This window comes from Podarcis raffonei, chromosome 7, assembly GCF_027172205.1.
Source record: "Podarcis raffonei isolate rPodRaf1 chromosome 7, rPodRaf1.pri, whole genome shotgun sequence".
Taxonomy (NCBI): domain Eukaryota; kingdom Metazoa; phylum Chordata; class Lepidosauria; order Squamata; family Lacertidae; genus Podarcis; species Podarcis raffonei.
In genome coordinates, this window is record NC_070608.1 from 54,655,222 (window position 1) to 54,678,772 (window position 23,551).

Here is a 23,551-nt window from a genome sequence, read left to right on the forward strand (position 1 = left end):
GAGAGCTAGGAAAGGGGAAACCAAAGCACAACATCCACGCTGATTTCTTTTCTGATAGAAAAAGAGAGCTAGGAAAGGGGAAACCAAAGCACAACATCCACGCTGATATCCACGCAATGCTGCGAATTGAAGACTAAACTGTTGCTACCTGGATTTCAGCCTTATATAACAAACAAACAAAAAATCAATAAACAAAAAAATTATGTAACAAAAAGGAGCCCCTTAGCATCTTACAAAACGTGTTTCTTATTACTGTATTTTTTGTTTAATTTATTTTATTTCATAAAATTTATCATAGAATTTTAGAGTAAGAAGGGACCAAGAGGGTCATCTAGCTCAACCCCCTGCAATGCAGGTATCTTTTGCCCAGCAAATTGTTACAACGCTTGATTGTAAAAGCGACCCTCAAATCACTTTATAAAACAGATAAAACAAAATAATAATAATAACATCAACAAGAAACATTAGCATTAAAAGAAGAATCAAACAGAATGAAAATAAATAGATTACAACTCTCATCAAGATTAGGGCAAGCTTGCTGAAACTGAAATGCTTTTAGCAAGTGCCTAAAAGAGTACAGTGAGGCGCCTATCAGATGTCAGTAGGCAAGTGCAGCGGCTGCAACAATAAAAGATTGAATTATTTGAAATGCAGAACCGGTATTATGTGGCACCTGTAAGAAGTGGTTGAGTTGTTATCTGCTTTGGGCACCTTATGGAGTAGCAAGATATGAATTCTCTACATCACTGTTTCTCAAACAGTGAGCCAGCCAGGAACCCACCTTGGGCCACTTTCAGGTGGGCCACAGTGCCACAGACTGTCCTGCCCCTAACAGTGGCATAGCCTTTTGGTTGGACTGATGCCAGTATCAGCAATGCTGAGTAGAGGGAGACAAAGAAGGCATGGGAAGAAGGGAAGGAAGTGCTTCCTCTGAGGGGAAAGGGCCAGAAGAGATGTTGAAGGAAATTAGAAAGTGAGATAAGAAGTTCATATTTATTATGAACAAACAAAGTGGGAATAGAAAGGAAAGGGATAAAAGAGGAAAGCTGTTATAGGAGAAAGAAGGGAAAAGGATCGGGGAGGAGGGATGAAAGAAACTTGCAGAGGGGTTTGGAAGGCAGAGAGAATAGGGTACAAATTGGAGAACAGGAGAATAAATTACCAGAGATTTGGTTTTTTTAAAAAAAAATACATCAAGAGGTATGTGGAGGTAGGAAGAGATAATATAAAAGAATCCATTTAGAGCCTCTGGATCACCAAATTCTGCCTAAATTGGAGAGTCACAATACCTCACAGCAAATGTTTGCACTTAGTCTGAAAAAAGCTGGGCTATGGAACTCCTTGCTACAAAGAAAAGACTATGGCAAAGAATTTACCAATTTCCAAAGATGTATTAGGTATCAGTTGACAGCAGTGTAAATAATTTGCCAGCATATAATGCCAAATTTTATCTCCAACTGGCACCATATTGACTGGCTCAGTCCCTGTATCACATTTTGTAACTAGTGGGCCTCATTAATATTCAATCATCTGAAGTGGTTGAATACCCTAGGGTATTAAGCTTGAGAATCTATGTTCTAGATAGATAGATAGATAGATAGATAGATATGTATCAAGTCTACTTGGAAAACAATGATGTAACTCAAACACTATTTTAAAGACTTGTTTTCCCTGAGCCAGACTTAGGTTGGCTTTAGACAGTAGCACCCCTGCTGCTGAAGAGTTTGGATCTCGTATAAATTTATGTCAGCTTAATTTATACCAGTTTGCTTTACGCCAGCTTCTTGTACACGAGATTGCTCACTAGCACTGTTTCAGCAGTTGCAATTGAATTAAATAGGCTCCGGTTTATAAAGGTTTATAACTTTATATCGTAGTCATTTGTTTTTAATGTGCTGCAAGATTCTTGGCAGTTTTTCTATTCTAGAGCCTTATTTACCTATTCAAGACTATGTCAGTTCAAAACTGTTAAATATAAATATTTCACAATTGAGCAGGTATGAAATCTGATGTGAACTCCATTGGTCTCTAACAAAGTTCCTTTGGATTAAAAACTGCTTCAGTAACTGTATAATGCTATATAGGTCTAGTTTTCAGTGGGGCTTATTCCCGGTTGAGTGGATATACGATTGCTGTATGAAACATTCAGGTGTTTAGTTTAAAAACCAAAAACAAGTTTGGCTGAAAAACCAAAAGGAAGATGATTTTCTAAAATACGCAGAGATCTGTATGCTTACTATAGTGTTCACACATTACAAAATGCCAGTTGTTCCTAAAATTTGGGTGGCTGTAATGCTGAGTCCCCATCCCCTTGAGACAGAAAAATATATTATCCATAATACTTTAGAAGTAATATGTCAACTTGTACACTTCTACATGGATGCTTTAGATTAGATTCCTGCATTGCAGGAGGTTGAACTAGATTGACCCTTCCGATCCCTTCCAACTCTACAAATTCTAGGATTCTATACATACACAGTGCAGTTTTCTGGGATCCAAACAAGAATTCTTGTTACGATTCTCTGCCGTGGTCATTAAGGAAATCACCCCCTGGAGCTAGCAGAAATAAGCTATGGGGCTTTGTTCAAAATAAACCCTCTAAAAATTGCACCACAGTACAGCAGGGAACTCAGGAAACTTTGAAAATCCAACAGTGTACGTATGTGATCTGAGGCTCAGTAAAAAGGAATGTAATTTTTTTTTTAACCAATTGCGAAGACCTTCAGAGAGAGGGGGGGAGAGAGAGAGAGATAAGGAAAGGGTCCTCGATTCAAGGAGAACACTTGTGCTTCCTGGCAGGCAGGCCCCGGGAATGTTACAGCATAGGTTATCTGCAGATGATGAGAAGTCGCATTGCTGCTGGGCTGCTTTGTTCCTCATTCCGACGCCGCCTCCTTCCAGGACTAAAGGTTGCCTTTTGCGGAACCGGGCGCCTCTCCTGAACTTTGGACGCGGGGCCCGTCGCCACATCCAAGGCTGCCTTGCGAGAAGCGGGGGCTTGTTCCGCATACCCCCCCCAAAAAAGTACTTAGTCATTTTCCCCCTCCTAAACCCTAAGGGAGAGTTGCGAGGGGAAAGTTGAGAAGCTTGTGAAGATGAGGCGGGGAGCCGGTTTCCTTCTCTTCTCAGCAGAAAAGTCGAAGAGGCGACTGACTCCCCTCCCCCCTCCATATATCGTGTTCCTTCTCCTCCTCCCTCATGACTCCATTTTCTCCAACTTTCTGTCATCGTGATTGCTCCCCTCACAGAGGGCGCTTCCAGGGGACTCTGCCTGTGTAACGTTCTTCCCCGCCTCACGTTTCCCGCGCTTTTCTTGCTAGGTGGCCTTTACGCTCGGCTTCTCACTGGGCTCTTCCCCTCACGATTGCTTCCCCGCTGCCTTTCGAGGTAGCCCTCCCTGTAAGAGGAGAGATCCACCTCAGGACGCTCAGATCTTTGGAACAGATTCAAAGGCTGCCCTGCAAAACTCTTCGCAACTCGACCATCAGAGCCAAACTAGACTTTCTGGGCAAATGGTGGTTGGCAACAGGAATGTGGCACACATAGAGCAGTAGGCATCCATAAGCCGCAGTGGCCTGCTTCACACACGCACCTGAATCCCTGGATTTCTCTGCACTTTGTTGCAGGCAGCTGAATGTGTGAATGGACACAACTGAGTATCGCTGAATATATTATTAATGCCATTTTATTCATATGCCACCCTTCCTCTTGACGGAGCAGGGAACCATGTGATAATAAGCACACCAGCTATACAACAGCGCAATAGCAACATTGTTAAAAACTGAGGAAAAAAATCATCCCTAAAGCCCAAGTGAGCAAAAGTGTTTGTAGTTGACACCTGAAACTTAACAGGCTCAGTGCCCATTGTATTTCCTCAGTCAAGGTGCTGCCACCAAGAAGGCTGTGTTTTGAATCACCATGCCATGGGTCATGCCCATTGATAGGATTACGGAATATCTGTGATTGTCCATTCACATATAAGAACCACCACTGGATATTGTGAACAAGTAATATATGAATAAACAGATTGCCCCAAAATTAACTTCTGTAAGAGAAAGGTTGCATGATTTAGTTCCCGTTTTTCAAGTTTTTCATCTTTCTGCTAACGTTAGGCCTGAAGGGGGGAAAGTAAGGGAAGAACTGCAAGAAAAGTAGAACTACTAGTGTTGTCATGTCGTAATAGCATAACTGTCAACAGTAAAATAAGGATGAGGGATTTTCAACAGTCTTCCCTACCCTAGCCTCAAGAGAAAGCTTTCCTTCAGACTTCTGATGCGCTCCCACGTTAGTTTTTTAGGTAGAAATATGTACCTAGGCAGTTGTTTTTAGGAAACAATTTGAATTCAGTTTAAACTACACAAAGCTCCTTTTTTCTGTACAATCAACTCCCCTCAGTAAATACAAGTTCTAATCTCTTACTGGTCATCACTACAATCAGCTTGAATACATAACCAAATAATACCAGTGATATACAATTACTTAAATTTTGAGGGTTATTTGGTCATATATTTGGGTATTCAGTTTTCAGAATGATGTTTGGTGAATGAAAAGTTGGGCTGAAAAGCAGCTTGTGTGCTGCTTCTGGCTCTGTTTGATATGACTGAATAAAGAAGGCACTACTGATGTTCACAAAACTGCTTTCTGTTCTACTATGTGCCATACTCTATAGTCAGAAGTCCCATATGCCATTATTATTTATCATGATAATTTATTAAATTTGTATACTGCCCTCCATCTGAAGATTACAACATAAAAATACAAAATGAGAACAAAAACCAATCACACACACACACACACATTTCAAAGACCATAGAATGTTTAATCAGCCAAAGGCATGGTTATAGAAATACGTTTTCGCCTGGTGCCTAAAGCCATGTAATGAAGGTGTCAGATGAGCCTTCCTGCTGAGAGCATTGCACAAATAGAGAACTACCACAGAAAAGGCAACACACAAAGAAGGGCCTCAAATGATCATCACAGGTTCTGTGTCAGTTCATATGGGGAGAGGTGATCCTTGAGGTATTGCTATCCTGAACCATTTAAGGCTTTATAGTCAAAACCAGTACTTTGAATTGGGCCCGAAACTAAATGGGAGCCAGTGAAGTCGAGCCAGTATTGGTGTGATATGCTCAAACCGTTTTGCCCTGATGATCAACCTGGTCTGCGAATTCTGCCCCAGCATAAGTTTCCATACTGTATTCAGAGGCAGCTCCCTGTATAATGCAGTACAGTAATCCTCCCCCAGTAACTTGCTACTGAAAAACCTAACTTCTTCTCACCTACCCCCTCTTTCTTATATTAATTTGCCTTTATTTATATGTACCCTTTCTGATAATCATTTCCCACCCTCAACTTTGTTATAGGTCAGAGGTTACTCAGCTCTTGTAGCTAGCAAAGCAATATGAATGACGTTACGTGCCAGTCTTTGTTTTTCATCAGTCTGCCTGAGCTGCGAAAACTCTGTGCCGTGAAGGTTACACTGAATTCTCAGTTGGCAGCAACAGAAATTAGAACAGCACAAAGGAAGATGTGCAGGTAAAGCAAATTTGCTTATTGTATTTTTTGCACCTTTGCTATCCTAATGAAGTTCATAGTGGACACATGCTGGGGGGAAAGCATGCATTGATGTTTTTACATATAGGTTGCTTATCATGGTTAGATCACAGGCACTGAGACTATCTGCAGAGGGTCCCACAACCCTATTGCAGCTTACTGAGCCAAGGAGCACTCTGTTGTGACTGAGAGAGTTGCTGTAGCTCAAGTTCTGATATTCTTTCTTCAGAATTCAGATGCTTTGTACACTAATAAATGCCAAAATGATAAGAAGAAGCTGAGTGTATAAAGCACTCGCTGCCTCTGACTAAAGCCAGTTTTAGGCACCCAGTCAATAATGAATACACATTATTAAATATTTAAGACTCAATAAAGATTTCGTTACAACATCACAAAACTTATGTTACTATGGCACTATCACAATATGCATCACTTCAAATGATTTCAAAAGTAAAGGACCCCGGCTTAGTCTCCCTCTGAAAATTGTAGCCTAGTCTCAGACCATGTGGACCTGTGGTTGCTGGCATATCAGGTCTTAAGAATGGGCCAGCAGAATTTACATATAGAACCGGGTATTGCATCCATACATATGAAATTGCATTTGCTAGGATTTTTGTTTTCTGCTAATTGATCAACTGTGCTTCACTTCCATGAGTAATATCTATGGTAAGATACATGGAATTAAAGAATATACATAGTTAATGGCCAGTTATTCTGAGGACACTTAGACATCTTAAAGAATGTTGACTAAAAGAAAAAAAATTGTAGAGTGCAATGTACTTTGCGTTGTAGCTTTACTAGTATGGAATCGTGGAGGTTAGTGACAAGTTTTGAATGCTTTACCTAGGCAACTCTTGCATCTGCATCAAGATGTGCTTTCTTCACCTGTTCCTGGAACATTGAATCAAATTTCAGTGGTTATGACGGTCAGTAATAATATTTCTGGTAACTTATATATAAATTAAGAGTATAGATGGTCCAAGATCCCCTGGACATGATATTGAGCACACTTATGTCTGAGCTTATGAAGTCAGGGTTTGCCAGGACAAGATTTCCCCAGGGAATAAACTGCCACTCCCCATCCAAGATCTGGAGAACTGAAACCAAGTTGCCAAGCAACAGTGAACTGGTGAAGCTGTACAAGCAGAGAAGTATAGAGGCTGGTTGCCCTGGCAATTGGAATGACATGGCTCTTCACTAAAGACCCCAAAGTCTTATAGGACCCCAGGCAACCACAGAAAGCATGAGAGGCCTCCCATTTTTAATATAAATTTTGATCATATGGCTGACGAACAAGCATTCTGGCTACAATGGTTGGTTAGGTTGGAGGCCAAGAACGAGTAGGAAAAACTGGGAGACATTCAGTGGCAGACCTGGGGGTCTCAAATTTCAACAGCATCCTGTGTGATGCCAAAATTCAGCAAGCCACCCCCCCTCACCTTTCTTTCTATATCATAGTTGCAACAACCCCGAGCTCTGCACCGAAAGTGACTGAACCAGTAAAGGTAAAGGTACCCCTGCCCGTATGGGCCAGTCTTGACAGACTCTAGGGTTGTGCGCTCATCTCACTCTAGAGGCTGGGAGCCAGCGCTGTCCGCAGACACTTCCGGGTCACGTGGCCAGCGTGACAAGCTGCATCTGGCGAACCAGCGCAGCACACGGAACGCCCTTTACCTTCCCGCTGTAAGCGGTCCCTATTTATCTACTTGCACCCGGGGGTGCTTTCGAACTGCTAGGTTGGCAGGCGCTGGGACCGAGCGACGGGAGCGCACCCCGCCGTGGGGATTCGAACCGCCGACCTTTCGATCGGCAAGTCCTAGGCGCTGAGGCTTTTACCCACAGCGCCACCCGCACCCCTGACTGAACCAGTAGCACTCCCCTAAATCTGTGACATTAACCGCCTATTCTTTCTATCTGATATTATACCAGAGAACAAGCCATTGATGAGGCTCCTTAGCAGGGCTGCAAATGTACATGCTTACAAAGATAAAGATTGTTAGCAGAATTCATGTGATTGATACCTTGATCTTAAGATTAGACTATTACTTTCCAGCCCATAGAAGCTTGTTATACAACCATAGCATTTGACAGAGTTGCCTTTATCAGCCACCCTCTGGAAAGGTCTTATCCTGAAGTCACAAGGGGACTAAACATAGTGCCTTCCCATTTTCTCTTTCCCTTAAATACATGAGTTTAGAAAGATTCTAAAGACAAACAACTGTCATGAACAAACCAAGTAACATCGTTTCATTGTAGTGATTTTTTTCATTTAGAGAAAATGTCAACATTTCTACGTATGGGACTGAGACCAATTGCATTTTTCTCAAAAAATGTAAGATTATCTCCATTAAATGTATCCAAACAATATCTATCTGTGATATATTTGTTTGTTTTGCTTGTTTTAGATACTCTTCTATAAGTCAGGAAAATTTCAAGCTTATATAGAGAAAAACAGATCTATAGTAAGTAATAAAAATGTTTTTTCTAAGCCTGGTTACATTGTTTAGCAATTGCATATACTTATTTGTTTTGTTTATTTGCTAAATGTATATACCTCCCATAAAACCTAGCTCTCTGAAAAGTTTGAAAACTTTTCTTTATAAAGCCCAGTCCAGTGGCTGGTGGCAGTATACCTAGGACTACCTGTAGTAACACAAGTTGATTATTTTTTTAATCACCAGTTCAATGCCTCACCAGTTCACACAAGCTTGTTGTTTTGGCTGTATAAGAATCCACACTTGGATAATGAGTTTGCTATTAGTATAAATCAACAGAAAACTGTTTTTGTAGGTTTCTGCCCCCTGACCTGCTATCTATCAATACAGAACTAATTTTCTGCAGGAAAAGTGAAAAGGAAAAGGGCGAATTTCAGGAGTGAGCTAGCGGTAAATCACATGGTGAAAGTTTGCTCTACTAGCAAAAACGCAATTGACACAGAAGTGTTAGGCCTAGTGAGCACAGCAACTTATCTCCAGTAGGTCTTGTTCCCATGAATCAGTTGCTGATACGGAAGGTCCCTGCCTTTCTACAGCTGTCTATGTCCCCTTTTCTCCAGGGTTTGTTTTCCAAGCAATCGGAGACTGTGACTTGTGCATCGCCAATCGCTCTTCCACCCTTTTCCTGCCTTTGGTTCAGGGAGACAAGAGGGAGGGGAGCTTGTTGCAGCAGCAGGAGAAGACATCCATGACACTTCACCAGCCTGACTCATCTCTGCCTCTTGGCCTCTCTCCTTCCACCTCCTGCTTCAGCTTCTGCCTCTGATTTGGAACTTCTCTCTGTTACACACTTTCCCAGCTCACTGAGGCCTGTTACCCCCTCAGCTTCCAATACCTCCCCTTCTCAGTCTTCTCCCTCTGACCACTCATCATTGTCCCACCACCACTCTCTGGGCTCTGAGTCTTCTTCCCGTGGTGGTTCCCCAGCTGGTTTCTCCCTCCTCTCCAACCAGGAAAATTAGAAAACATGAAAATTTGTGGCTGTTGAAGGACTGTACCTCAGTACAGAGCTTACATTTTCACTTCATTTTTTAGCACAGATGTTATACAATTGTAATAGTATACAACACTGCTACATTTTGTTGAACCAAGAAAAATAACTTGTGTAATTTACTGCACACTGGGAAGCTGTGTTAGCACTTTCCAAGGCAAAACTAGATATTTCAATCACATCACTGGGAACTGAATGATTGTTTTTTTGTTTTTTTTGTTTAGTAGATAACAACTCAGATTGGAACCAACATTGTGGGAGATAAGATTTGACCCTTTGTCCCCACCATGGGTCACCTGCCCAGCTGTTATCCGCTCCAAGAGAGTGCCAATGGCAGCTTCCCTCCTGCAAATAACAGCTCCTCCCTCCCTGGTGGAGACAATCAAGATAAAAACCATGGCAGAGGCAGTGGATTACATCTCTTCTCTCCCCACACTGTGGTCCTGATCTGTATCCTGCCCTTCAAACCATCTGTTTTACCAAACAGAAAATTGTCTCACAACTGCCAATTGCAATTGTTGGTCACCCCATTTAGTTTGGCCCTTTGGTAAAAAAGAGCTGCGGCTAGACAGAGTGGAATGTACTTCGCTGCATGGATCAATCAACTTCATATAGTGTCAGTATGCTTTATGATTAGCATATTTTGAAAGAGAAAGCATGTATTTTTTATTGTTTTTTGGTTTATCACACTAGATGGCAATGCCAGAGAGAGTTGTCCCAGCTGTCTTTCAAACCTGCCTGTCTTATACACTTATAGCCAAACTTGCTCCTAATTGGAACCAAGCTGGTCATCTCTTGATACAAGGTATTTATTCTGAACCTTTGACAATCACAGTCCTATCTAGTGTTATATATTTGCTCTATTTTGCATACATTGCCAATTTGCTAGCTTTAGATCTTCTTTTGTCAAGTGATCCTAAGGAAATTTTAAGTGTTACTTTAGAAAATGCTTATAATACCCATGCATATTTGCATATTCCTTCTGATCTGGGCAGTCACCTCCCCTAGTACTAACTTGTTTGGGAGAGTTGAGAAAAAGGAATAAAGGTTCCATGGGACACTGACTGAATAGCACTGAGCTAAACTGCATAGCATGACTAGAACAAGAATTTTTGTTCATATTTCATCAGACCACACACTGCTTGTTCACTACCAGAACAAATGGTATTTGACATGACAGTTGTGCATTTACAGGTTCAAAGAAGATAAAGCACAACTCAGAGAAATAAAACATATTCATTTCCATATAAAATCCTATGTAAGAAAAGCCTAGACAAGTTTGTCAGCTTGTTTGAGTTGTCATGACTCCATTCGAGATACTGTGTTTTTCATTCAGTGGGGCTCAATTGCACAGACTAGCCAGTTCCTCCTCAATTGCCTGCCCTACTCCCTAGCCATGCCATAGCCTTTTGGTGGGACCAATGCCTGCACCAACTCCTTGTATGCTGAATAAAGATGGCCAGGAGACAGAGAAAAGGTAAGCATATTTCCCACCCCCCACCCCCAATGGACCAGAGGAGGTGCTGAAGGTAATTCAAGAGTGAGATAAAAGGTTTTGTGACTGGTGCCCTCAGCCCTCTCTGAAAATAAATAAATGTGTCCCTTGATCCAAAACGTTTGACAACCCCTGATTTATTAGATGCTCTGGATCAGCAAATTCTGTCTAAAATTGGGATGTTGAGTCTTAGTACCTCCAGATCAAGTGTCTGTGGTTAGCTTGGGGAAAGCTAAGTTATGGAACTCCTTGTCACAAGGAAAATGCTGTGACAAAGAATTTCCTAAAATGGATTAGATATCAGTGGAAAATGATATCCATCATTGCCAACGGATTATGTCAAACTCTGCTTCCATTTAGCACCATTTTCTTTCTGGCTTTGTCCCTGCACCACCATTCTGTGTCTTGTGGGTCTCAGTAACTTCTAGTCATCTCAAGTGGACCCTGGGGGTGAAATGTTTGAGAACCCAAGCTTCATACTGCATAAGGAATCTATTTTGAGGCAGCCTTAGACTGGAGAAACCAGATCCTTTCCAAAATACTGATTTGTAAAGGCTTTATAAAGGCAGCAGGCATATTTGTTTTATAATATGTACCAATTCCATTTGTTAAGGGAAAGATTTTCTGTCACAAAGGGGAAAGCAAAATGCAGTTGGTAAGTACAATATTGATTGAAGAAAATATATGTTGCCCTCTCAGGACCTGAAATTATTTTGGTGATATGTGTACTCATGTCAGTGTGGTTGAAAAATAATGGAATCATTTGTGCATCAAATGCAGGTACAGAGGATCACCAGCTGAACCTCTACTATGTTTGCTTTGCTGGAACCTGATGAAGATATCTTTCGGTGGAATGTTATGTCAGGCTATTACAAATGTTCAGGCTGCACAAGCATATCAGCTTGCCAGATGGAACAACCCCTCTCCTCTCCCACCACACACTGGGGGTTCTTTCAACACCCCCTCCGAGCCAATTTTGGGGGGCTGAGGAGGAGAGAAAGCCCCATTGGGCACACTGAAGCCCTTGCTGATGGGTTTTATTAGGTGAATCCTGTCATGTATCTTTAAAAGCCTGGTATATCAGTCATCATGAAGGCAGATTATGCATATACTTCCCATTGTCAAGTGGCAATCAGAGGCCAATAAGATGACTGCACATAACGTGTGCATGAAAGGCAGTTGTCAACATGCAGTGATGATAGGAATGCCTATATTATGTCACTCCCCAATACAAGGTACAAGTAAACTACCAGGAAAAACCTAGAATGCCCCTTTACTGCTACTAATTCTGTGACCTTTAGGAGATCAACAATTCATGTCTGGAACCATAAGCACTATGGTTTTCCTCAAGCATGGGTTCAAATTCCCTTATAGCTCAAACAACTGTAGCTGCTGCAAACAAAAGTGCTAGGGCTACACAGAGAAGGCGGGATGGCTATTTGCTACGTGCTTAAGCTCTTGGATTTGTCAGATTCCTATAGTGTACATTGTTGGTTGGAAACTTTGTTTAAAATTAAGCACAATGTTTTTGCCTATATGTACATGTGGTGATAAGATATAATTATCTGAATATTACAAACTTTATTTTAGTTATGGACATCAATGTATCAGAGACTCAGCTCTGCATTAGTGTCGAAGTTTTCACAGTACGTCTGCCACCACCTGAGGTACAGGAGTAAATCAATGTTTTCTACTTGCATTTTAACTAGGCCTGCAAGTCTGCATCCTATTGGGGGTTTATTTATTATTCATGACATTTTCCCCTTCCTTACCCTACACCTTCTCCAAATCTGCTCCAGAGGGTTGGGGAATCTGCAGAACAAATTTAGTGAGTGTGCAGGATGGGGAGTCCCATTCTGCAAGGAGAAATATTTGTACTGGTGAGATTGTTGCTTAGTGCTGTGTTGGTTATAAGCCAATGTACTCATGAAGTTTTGATTTCATAATAAGTAGATTAATGTCGTATAGGTTTTTATGGTACCTTAATTATTTTAATGCATAATACTTACTTGCCGTATATGTTTGCAGATACTTTGAAAAATTACTTTATTGATTTTTTTTCTATTCTCAGCTTGAAGAATTTAATATTTCAGCAAACATCTTAAAGAAATTTGACAGTGATAATAATGCTATCATTCAAAAATACTCTATTTTAAGTAACTGGTGCTATGTTTTGCCAAGGTATGTTTTTATATTTCAGCAAGAAATGCTAATGCGATGAACACACATCTCCTGCAATATGTATTAGTAATTATGACTAGTTTGGAAATTGATTACTCAAGGAGAAAAAAACATTTCATGACCAATGTCGACTTTTCATAAGTGTTCATACAAATTCAATTGGCATATTCATTATTTTTTTAAAAAAGGAATTTTTCAAAGTCTATATTTTTATTGCATACTGTTTTTAATCTTTACACATTTCCATAGGAAAATTCATTCTATCTATTTTCGCTGTATCAAACTGTAGGTGATATCTGCAGATAAATTTGCGTTACCAGCTTTTTCTGTATGAGAGACTGTCGAAAATGTCACAGCTTTGTAGTAGATAAAATTTTACTGTTAAATTATAAACAAAGAGTGACAGTTCAGTTTCTGATCTACTTCCTGTAAAATAGACAAATTGTTTCACTAGCCAAGTTAAGTTACAATGCTGTAAATCACTCACTGGTGTGGGTAGACTGTAGGATCATCCAGCACAATTCATATCTATCATGAAAATAACTATGTCCTATTTCATTATATGGCATGGAATTATTATTTTTTAGTTTTCTTTCCTTACTTCTGCACAGCATGAAAATGGGTCAGATCATAAGCATTAGCCACATAATTCCACCCGATACTCCATTCCAGTCATATAGTGATTTGCAGCTGCACTGGGAAAATCTGGTAAGTGAATGCAAATACATAATTTGTTCAATGTTGACTATTTTATATAGCAAGTTCTTAACCTCCTTGTATTTATGTATATATTTTATCTTCAGTATGGCTATATTCTTCCGGAGGATCCTGGGATTTATTGCAACGTTTACTTCAAACTGATAGGGGAACAACTCTTCACATATCTTTTATAAACTTTAAATTTATGTATTAATTTGTTTCTCCTTTTTGGCACCTACCTAAGATTATGGGCCAAACCTGCTATACACAAAGTTTCATAAAATAATCATGCTCAGTAGTTAAAATTATCAAGTAGTTCCATAGTAAATGAAAGTGTCATAATATAACATAAGCCCTTTTTAAGTCTCTGATTTTAGTGAGAACATAAAACTCTCTTTAAAAGGCTATTTCCCATTCAGCATTTGTTAAGTGCAAATAATACTTATCACCACTCTGAATACACATAATTTCATCTTTCTTCTTACAGTTATAAATCATTTTTTAAACCGTCACATAAACACACAATCAAAATTCTACACCAAAAAGCTAAATCCTGCAACCTAAATTCTGTACAAATTTAGATATTTTTTTCTTGTTTTGCATCATTTATCCTGGTTTTTATATTCATTGGAAGGGGGAAGGAGGTATGAAGGACACTGAAGTATTATCCTGACTGTTAGAACGTTTTACCTGGCTTCTGATATTTCAGTAGGCAGAAGCTATACAGCTGTAAAAACATACTTGAAAAAAGCATAATGGCCCAAAATTTATTTTTTAAAGTAAGTAAAGGGTGGGTTTTTCAGAAACAGAATTCTTTGTGCTGCACTGTAATGTTCTATGTAGAATCACAGTAGCTGCAGAGCACTGCATGACATAGAACCACTATTCTTTAGATAACTGAAAGACATATGAACATAACTTATTTTGTTTTGTTAAATCTTGATTCAAATTGTCTTCACTTTATTTGTGCTCCCATTTCAGTTTTAAGTTGAATCAGCACAGATGCATCAGTTGCTACCACAGATGCATCAATTGCATCAATTGCTATGAAAGTTTAAATGGTCATTGTCAACAGTTATGTGTTTGCCTTTTTGCAGTCTGCACACACTTTTGAGCGTCATTGGTGCTAACTGCCAAGTGATTCCATTCTTCACAATTCTTGCTAAGGTGTAGATATAGTATGGCCTTAATCAAGGAAAATTTCCCAGTGAAAGCCTTGTTGCAATAAACAGGAGCTGGAAAGGGGCACTTGTGTGCAGCTTCCATTCATTTCAGTAGACCTTGTGCAGGAGATTGTACCCCCTGTCTTTATCATACACATTGCACAAGGAACGAAGCAACAACTTCTCTATGTATATTTCTCAAACAATTTCTTTCAGTCCTTAACACCAACTCAGATATCCTTTCAGTTGCATACGAAGTCAGCCAGTGCAGTACTTTCCTAGAGTAGATTTAGAAGGTGTTCTAAGTGCTTTTGTTGCTGATCTGAAGACTGTCATTCCACACATTTGTGGGCTTCCTCTTAAAATGATAAGTAAAGCATTATATGCCACCAAAGATCTTACCCAATCATCTGTACAGGTAAAGGCTATTTAAATATTCCTGTTGAAATTCCTTGACGTATTGTTAATGGATCTTGGGAAGAGTTTTAGAAACTTTGGAAGACAGCTACTGTCTTCCATTGGTTTTTGCCATTGTGGCACATAGAAGCCATCTCTTTCTGCTCTTATAACATTGGGATAATATATGAAGTGGCTGAAGTAAGAGGGCGAACAACTAAAGCAGGCACAGCTGTCACGTGGAAACCAAAGCAGCCCACATAATTTTTACTGTGACAACCAGAGATGTGATGGTTGCTCTTGTTGCTGGCATGATAACTGCAAATAGTTATGTGCCTAAAATGATTCCAGGTTTTCCTAGTTAGGATCTCTGATTATTATGAGCAGTTTTCCACTGATTTGTGGGGAAACTAGTAATAACTTCAGAAACTAGTAATAACTTCAGAAACTATTCATTGTGCTATTTATATGGCACCCTCCCCCAACATGACAAGACACCCAGCAGTCTTAAACTATGTAGTTTATTTGATTTGATGCCTTGCATGCTTGCTTGTTTTTTTACTTCATCCACATGATATTGTCCTCATTCAAGTAGCAGCCCACACTTCCCGCCCAAGTAATTCACATTTCCCTCAAAAATTGCTAAATACAAAACCTGTTAATGGTACATAATGTATTTCAAATTACTCTGTGGTTTCTCGGTTTTTAGAAAGTTAGCTCCAAACCAGCCAATCTCACTGGAAAAAGGAACTGCAAGGTATCTTTGACTCAAGTAATTCCAAAAAAAGGCATGCTCAGTCCTTCAGCATGTGCTATAGAAAATAGCCACAAGATGGAGCTTAAAGTCAACCAACCGAAAACAGATATTTTTACTAATCTCAGTTTACTAGCAGAAGACAAGAACACTGGGGTGCCAGGGAGAAAACTGTACAGTAGGAAACAAGAAAAAACTTCAGAAGAATCTGCAGGAATGCTAAACTCAAATGTATCATTTAAAATGTCAAATAATACTTTAAGAAATTATTCTACCAGAATCATACCCATCTTTAAAGGAAAGCTGTTGCAGATGGATAAGCAGACCACAAAGGCCACCCATGAAAAGAAAAGGCAGAATGCTTCTAAAGTAATGAACACAGCTGCTAAATTGGCTGTATTCAAGCCTAGTACAGATCAAGTTAACAAATTGTTACGTGATGCATCATTAAAAAATACTACAAACGGAAGTGCTCTTCAGATACAGACTGGAAAAGCCAATGTTAAGTCTACTAAACTTGCATTAAAGGAGAAAAATGAGAATTATGGACACTTGGCAAATTATGCTTTAGCTAATGGAGCAGTTTTAGACAGGGATTCAAGTAAATTCAAATCCATAAGACTAAATTCCTCTTTGAAATCACCTAGTAACCTTGCAGTGCATCATGTATCAGTTGTCCACCAGCATCTGAATACACCTTCAAATTTCACAACAAGCCAGAATACCTTGACCACTGAGTCAAAGAAATCCCATCCCTGCGTATCTCACTCAGATGTGGATGAGGGAAATCCCAGAATATTTCACAATCAAATACAAAGCTCAGCTGAAGAAGAGAAAATGAATGCTTACAGTTTATGCAGCTCAGTACACAGAAGGGCCAAACAAGGAGATCACAAAGAATCACTAGGAATATCCCAGCAAGATACCATTAAGACTACTAGTCATCATCTGCAGGGCAACGGCCTACAGGTATACCAAGTAATAAAGGTATTTAATCCATTTCAGCATAGGAGTTTCCTCATACTGCTGATTCAAACAAAGACAGCATAGAAAGAGGGGGGGGGTCATTTTGTGTCAAATTTCAGGTATATGTATTAGGTATTGATTGTACCACCCATGCTTAGCCAGCAGTTTATTACAAATACCTTCCTTCCCTATCTGAATATCAGGTGCTTAGCTCAGGCTGTGTGTACCTGCTGTATGGCCTGTGGGAATCATATGGGCTTAATTAGCGCTGCTGAGCCCATCAGAAAATAAAACAAATCTGTGCAGATGTGTCCTTAGAAAAGGATGTGGAACTTGTCCTTCAGATGTTTCTAGACCACAACCCACATCATCCTTGACTGTTACCTATGCTTGCTGGGATGATGGGAGTTGGAGTCAATAACATCTGGAGGGCAACACAGTTTAGCTACTTCTGCCTTAGAAAAGAATTTGAACACCATACTGATACTGCCTGGTTAAAACTAAGGCCTCAACCTGATCAGTGCCTAGATGAGAAAGTGCCTGGGAGTTTTTCACTATGTGCTTTTTGAAGGGTAAGTGAGAATACCCTTTTCATTTATTTGGATGCTGGTCTTTTTCTACCAGACAAATGAATAACATTTTTTCATTAACTTCAGTAAGAGTATTATTGGGTTACACGGCATAGATTACATTTTGACCACTTGTTTCCTTAGATGGCAAAGCGAGGTCAACTCATATTGTCTTTGACATTAGCATGACATTCTTAAAAGAGAATTAAACGTGTTACAAAATGTACATTTAAAATGTATATTAAATGGCATGATCAGACTTTCAGTGGAGTTCTGTAAAATTCAAAGCTTTCTTATACTCAGGGCTAGCACTGAACATGTAAACTACCTTGCCAAAGGTATCTGCTTTCTTTCCAGTTTTCTTCTCATTCCTTTTATTTATTTTAACAAAATTTATATATGGTGCCACTTACTTTGTAGTAAAACTTGGAGCTGTTTACAAGAAATATGATCAATAAGAGCAGTTAAAAACAAGTAAAAAGAATTAAAATTAACAGTAAAAAAGTTTAAAAGTTTTCCACAGAATGTACTGTAATGATAAGACACATCACACTATACGTATTTTTTAAAGTTCCATTTCCAAGGACATTTGTAACCATGTATGATTGTAAATTAATGGCGGAATAATGTTGTTGTTTTTTTAAGGTACCTAAGACAAACAAGTCATCCCATTGCAAAGATACAAACTCAGTTCAGATTTTGTCAAAGATGGAAACACACTTGGCATCTGCATCAAACAGAAGTGGGAAAAGACAGCAGTTAAAGGTTTAGTAATAGTATTTATAGGCATGTTAGTGCAAGAACAAGGAGAGGGAAATTTGCTGTATTGACTCATACATAAAACAGATAATGGAAAGCACCACATTAAGAACAAGGTCTTATTCAGAAATGTTTATAAGAGTTTTTTAGGAAATTAATTAATTCTAGAATATCATCCATACTTCCCAGTCCCATATTCTGATTCTCCATTACGTAGTAATTTTGACTGAAATATTTACTTGTTTATAGTAAAACCTTTCAATTCCATGGCCTAAAACAATGTGGCTGGTTTTGATTTTAACTTAATCAAAACTTTTAGAATGATATCTTAGATGTTTTGCTAGTCACATGTTGTATGCTCATTACTTCAATATTTCAGCATAAAAATATGTAATAGGTAGGAATGACATTTGTTAGGGTAGCTCTTGGCTGAATGCAACTCAGTTCAAAGTATTTCGATTTTCTTAATTGTAAATGTAATTTGCTTTAATGCTTTAACATGTTGGCAGGAAAAACAAGTGAGTTACTCAAAGCCAAAGAAACTAAGAACCAGTAAGCTATCAAACTAGAATAAGTATTTAGAGATGAAAGAAAGAAAAAACTGGTATGTAAGCACTAAATTGTACTTTCTTTTATTATACCCCTTCCTATGATCATAGCTATTGATGAAATAAATATCACATAAGGTTTTTTTATTTGCTACTAGATTTTTACTTATATGGTGCTTCTCAGCTATTTTGCACTACTTACCACAAGCCAAGAATTGTATTTCCTTGTTTTCAAGCATTCCTAGTACTTGTCTTTTGTTATAGTGCAAAGACCCATCTCTACACAGATGTGCAAATAAATCTAAAATGACAAAAGCCCAGAAATACAAAAAAGCTCCCTGCGCAGAACATGAATATACCTTCTTTCCACTGGAAAGTTCATGGTCAGAGGTTGGGGGGGCAGGGAGGGATCTGCGTTGCTTATGCAAAGCCATGGCAGCATATTCAAAATGGCAATATAACACAAAATGCAAAACAAAAGTAAACAGATGTGTGGTCGTTGTAGAACAATATGTGTTGGTTACAAGGAAATTATAGATATACAAAAGGAGAATTTTGGGGTGTCAGGATCCAAGGTTGGGGCAACTATTCTTTGGTGAGAGAACCCCAGCAGAAGTTTAAAATCACAAAATATGCAGCAAAGTAAAGCATAGAAATATAAGCTATTAGACCTTTAAAATATGGCCTTCTAAGTTCCTTCCAAAGTTCCCATCTTCCTTTAGCATAGAAAAAGACCCCACGTTCAGTAAGTTTAAAAATGGTTTACTTACAAATTCTCCAAAGGTCAGGTTCATGTGCATTTCTATGCATAAGTCAGAAAACAAAGGCAGTAAAACTTGGATTGGTTACAGTGGTGAAATTATTGGCATAGGAACACAAAAATGGTTTGTAAGAGCCATGTAGTCTGAGCTCAAAACCTCTTCACACATTGAGCTTCTCAGGTAGACTGAAGGGGAACAATAAGTTTGATTACCATTCTCCCAATGTAAGGAGGAGTGGCCTAGCTAAGCCTGACAGGAGAGCTTACTCTATGGCATTAATCCCTTCATGCTTTAATTAGATTAATGTGAGGCTGGTTATCCCACAATATGTGGGAACAGCAACCAAACCAGAGGGCTAGAGTATGGTGCAGATGAGCCCTCTCACCCTCAGAGGCTCATGAGCTATATTGGAATTGGGTTATCTGTGCTTTAACTCCTAAACTCTCTTTGATTTTTGTAAGCTGCAGTTTTTGTGTGTGTGTTGTGCAATATGAAGCATTGTATGGCTATGTGAGAATATGTTTAGAAATAGTGTTGGCTTAGGGGGAGTACGAAACACACAAAACATTCTTGGCACTGCCTAACTAGTTGTTATTTTGTTATTAATCAACTTTTGAAGATTTTTTTCTCTTTGCCACCATATCTTTATGATAGTTCTAAATTGCAAACAGCATGACAACATAGTTATGTTATGTATTTTATTTTTCCACAGCTGTGAAAGCAAGGCCATGTGATTGTATAAAAAAATCAAATTGCAAAAGACTTTGTTCAGAAGATGTGGAATAGTCAACCTAGTTGATTTTTACCTGTTTTAAAACTGTTCCATTAATAAGGTTTGTTTCATCTGAAAAAGTGGTGTTTTTTAAAAAAAAATTGTCTGCATTGTGATATCCTTTCCTTTTGTATCACATGTAAGTCTCATATGTGTCTAATTTTGATTGATAATATGTGGTAATAAATGTTGCAGTGCACATTTTGAAAGATTTTACAGTATATTGTATAAATGCATTTTCTCATGTATACGTTGCTTTTAATTACACAGAGCCAGCATAACATTGCATATTAAGGCTCATTCTCATTAAATAAATAAATTTAAAAGACAGCTTTCATCGTTGTTAGGAATGGTCAGGATTCAAACTCCACTATGTATCTGAATGCATATGGGGAGGTGGCAGTGTCTCACACCTCTCAGAATACTGCTTTGGACCCCCAACCTTAAGACGTGATGACATTTCAGGGGGTTTGAAAAGCTCTCCTGTATGAGTGGAAACCCAGTACTGTATATATTTCTGTGAGTAGTTACAGATGGGTGATACTGACTGAAATAGAGTAGGGGTTCTGTACTGCCACCTGCTGCAAATGGAATCAAATGTTTATAGACGTACTGAAATGTCTCCTGGAGTCCTTCTCATCACCAAGTGGTGAGAAGCTTGAATTATTAATCCTTCACTTGTTAATTCAGTCAGAGTTCTTAGCCTGATTTGAAGCATTTAACTTATTGAACAACTTAATTTTCATTCCAGCCAAAGTTCATTCCAAGTATAGCTAAAGACATGCATATGCTATACTTTTTTAAAAAATAGAATATGTGAAAAGAGTAAAACATTGTTTTAAGGCAAACAATTCACAATGACTAGTAACTCTGGGGTCATACTTCATTGCCAAATTACAAAGTGCTGATGTATGAAGTATTTTCATTTTGTATCTTGGGTTCCCATGTCATAATCTATCACAGAAAGACCCATTTACGCTTATGTGAAGAGGCTGCCAAAATTTAATTGGCTTTAATTGTCTACTGTAATTAAGTACTGAATATTCCACTAATTAAACAATTGTCTTCTGTTTTAAAAGGATTGGAACCCTGTCTTGTGAACTTTCAATTTAGTGGGCAAAAGGAAGGTGGCACAATGCCTTAATAAATCAGAAGTTGGCACAACTTCTGATTTGGCTGTAATATAACCAAAAAGCACACTGAGTGTTTTAACAAAATCTGACCCATTATTTAAAAACATTAATGTAAAGAACTCAGTTGAATCATACAAGAATATTAATATGAGACAGGATGCAGACATGATTAGTAGTGCCATCCTTGCCTGCTACAAAGCATCAAGCTACATGTTAATTTGTGTTAGAATCTTGGATTTAGGATCTCCACATCTATGTCTGTATTTTTAAAAAGTAGCTGTGGGCACCTCAATCTGGTCTAGTTTGCATGGGTATTGACCCTTACCCCCAATCCATTTTTCTACTGAACTGTCTCACATGCTGCTATTTGCCTCCCAAGTGGCTGCAAGCACAAACAGTAGCCTTGGATATGAGTTTCAGCAGGCAAATAGCAAGGGGAAAATATGAACTTCCACCCTCTACTATATTGTGGTTGCAGTCAGATGAGGGGGCAATGCAACTGCTTTTCTTTTTTGTAAAGAAAATACTGTGGGGACTCTCAAGCATGGGATTCAAACATGCCTTTAATATAGTTTAACCCTTACTCACATTGAATGCAGTGGGGCTTCCAAGTAAACACACAATACCTATGGGTCCACAGTTTCATAAATGATCAGTATAAGAGAACTGTGCTGGATCAAGCCACCGGCCTATATTGTCTTCTTTCCCAGAGTGGTGAACCAGATGTCTATAGGGCTAGAAACTAAACATGAAGACAATAGTTCCCTCCCACCATTGTTTCCCAACTACTGGTATTGAGGCTTTGTACGAATGACAGTTTAAAGTGGCTATGAGGCATCACCTGCGTGCATGTTTTTCACATTGTGCACACCATGTCCTCATTCAAGTGTCAGCCCACACTTTGCCCTCATTTAATTCAGATTTTCCCCAATATGTGGGCAACAAAGTGAGGAAAAAACAACTTTAAATTGCATATTACCCACATGTAGATGTACTGAAGTGCATTGTGTGAGCAGGGTTTTCCTACAGAAGTACAAATGTTTTGCTGGGTACATTCTGTACTTCTATTAGCAAGGCTGTCCTCAGTGGGCAGCTGGAATAAACTTACTAGATTGAATCCAACACTAGTCACACTGGAGAGCCAGTGTGGTGTAGTGGTTAAGAGCGGTAGTCTCGTAATCTGAGGAACCGGGTTCGCGTCTCCGCTCCTCCACATGCAGCTGCTGGGTGACCTTGGGCCAGTCACACTTCTCTGAAGTCCCTCAGCCCCACTCACCTCACAGAGTGTTTGTTGTGGGGGAGGAAGGGAAAGGAGAATGTTAGCCACTTTGAGACTCCTTAAAGGGAGTGATAAAGCGGGATATCAAATCCAGACTCTTCTCTTCTTCTTCAAAGCAGACCCATTGGAAGTTCATCATGTCTATTAATAAGGTCCATTTATTTCAATGGGTCTACTCTGTGTAGAACTTAATTGGATAAAACCTGTGGAGTCTATGCAACTGAAGCAACCATTTTATGTTACAAATACTCAACTGACAGCCAATAGCATTCACGCAGAATGATAGAGATATGATATAGAATCTCATCTCCTGTGATTTCTTCTCCCTGTCTCCTTTCACACATAACGTCAAACATCTTGGTCTATCTGAAGTGTAAACTTTTCAGGGCTGAGGCCTGCTCTGTAATAATATTGTCAGTGGCAAGCTTTCTCCTGGCTTCAGTTGTATCATCATCAGGAGTTCGTCTTCCTAAGTGTCAGGTTTGTCAAATAACCTATTTCAGACTTCCCCAACCTGGTGTCCTTCAGATGTTTTAGTTACAACTCCTTCAACCCTAACCATTAGCCATGCCTGGGACTGTTGGGAGTTGTAGTCCAAAATACCTGGAGAGCATCAAATTGGGGAAGGCTGACCTACAAAAAACAGATTTATATCAGGGAATTAGAGTAAAACTTTGTAACTCCAATGCAGTTGTTAATCTGCTCCACTATAGATAATCAACCAGAATTTTAAAGTCATGCCACTTGAACAAACTGACCTTTCTCATTTAGCAATTCTGCACTAGTCTTTGTAAAAAGGTATTTCCTGGGAGCTACAATTCATATCCAAATATGCAGGTTATTGGGTAGGGGAAGCCTAATGTAGGCTAATGGCAACATTTGACTTTTTTCTTTTTATTAAGCCTCAGAGCTGCTTGAGGACACAAGTTGTCCTTTCTGCCAGATACACACCTTGTTTTGCCCTATCGATTAAACTTCATCTGATTGAATTTTGGGTTTATAGGACTAATGAGATAGTCAGCCTCCAAGGGGTTTTA

At 39.1% G+C, this 23,551-nt stretch overlaps 1 protein-coding gene and 1 long non-coding RNA gene across 9 annotated transcripts; one reads left to right on the forward strand and one right to left on the reverse strand.

The window, feature by feature from the left end:
* Positions 1-2,523: 2,523 nt before the first annotated feature.
* Positions 2,524-21,183, forward strand: C7H18orf63 (chromosome 7 C18orf63 homolog). Of its 8 annotated transcripts, none has more exons than XM_053396645.1 (15): positions 2,524-2,909; positions 5,364-5,535; positions 6,401-6,479; positions 7,959-8,015; positions 9,733-9,844; positions 11,148-11,189; positions 12,125-12,201; positions 12,606-12,715; positions 13,327-13,423; positions 13,519-13,587; positions 14,804-14,995; positions 15,683-16,714; positions 17,908-18,027; positions 18,531-18,625; positions 20,043-21,183. In XM_053396645.1, exons 2-14 carry the CDS (start codon positions 5,402-5,404, stop codon positions 18,588-18,590), a joined length of 2,181 nt encoding a protein of 726 aa, XP_053252620.1. In that variant the 5' UTR covers positions 2,524-2,909; positions 5,364-5,401; the 3' UTR covers positions 18,591-18,625; positions 20,043-21,183. The 8 variants fall into 8 exon arrangements, with proteins under 8 accessions (XP_053252620.1, XP_053252621.1, XP_053252618.1 ...); XM_053396646.1 differs by lacking the exon at positions 2,524-2,909 and adding an exon at positions 2,950-3,024; XM_053396643.1 differs by lacking the exon at positions 2,524-2,909 and adding an exon at positions 3,770-4,297.
* Positions 13,266-14,905, reverse strand: LOC128417665 (uncharacterized). The gene is made up of 2 exons (XR_008331521.1): positions 14,804-14,905; positions 13,266-13,587 (listed from the first exon to the last, which is right to left on the reverse strand). It is a non-coding gene; the product is annotated as an uncharacterized LOC128417665 (long non-coding RNA).
* Positions 21,184-23,551: the final 2,368 nt, after the last annotated feature.

Coding starts and splice junctions, on each gene's coding strand:
- C7H18orf63 (XM_053396645.1), top strand. CDS start 5,402: ATGAATGACGTTACGTGCCAGTCTTTGTTTTTCATCAGTCTGCCTGAG. Junction 13,424..13,518: donor AGCTGCACTGGGAAAATCTG/GTAAGTGAATGC, acceptor TTTTATCTTCAG/TATGGCTATATTCTTCCGGA. Junction 18,028..18,530: donor GGAAAAGACAGCAGTTAAAG/GTTTAGTAATAG, acceptor ACATGTTGGCAG/GAAAAACAAGTGAGTTACTC.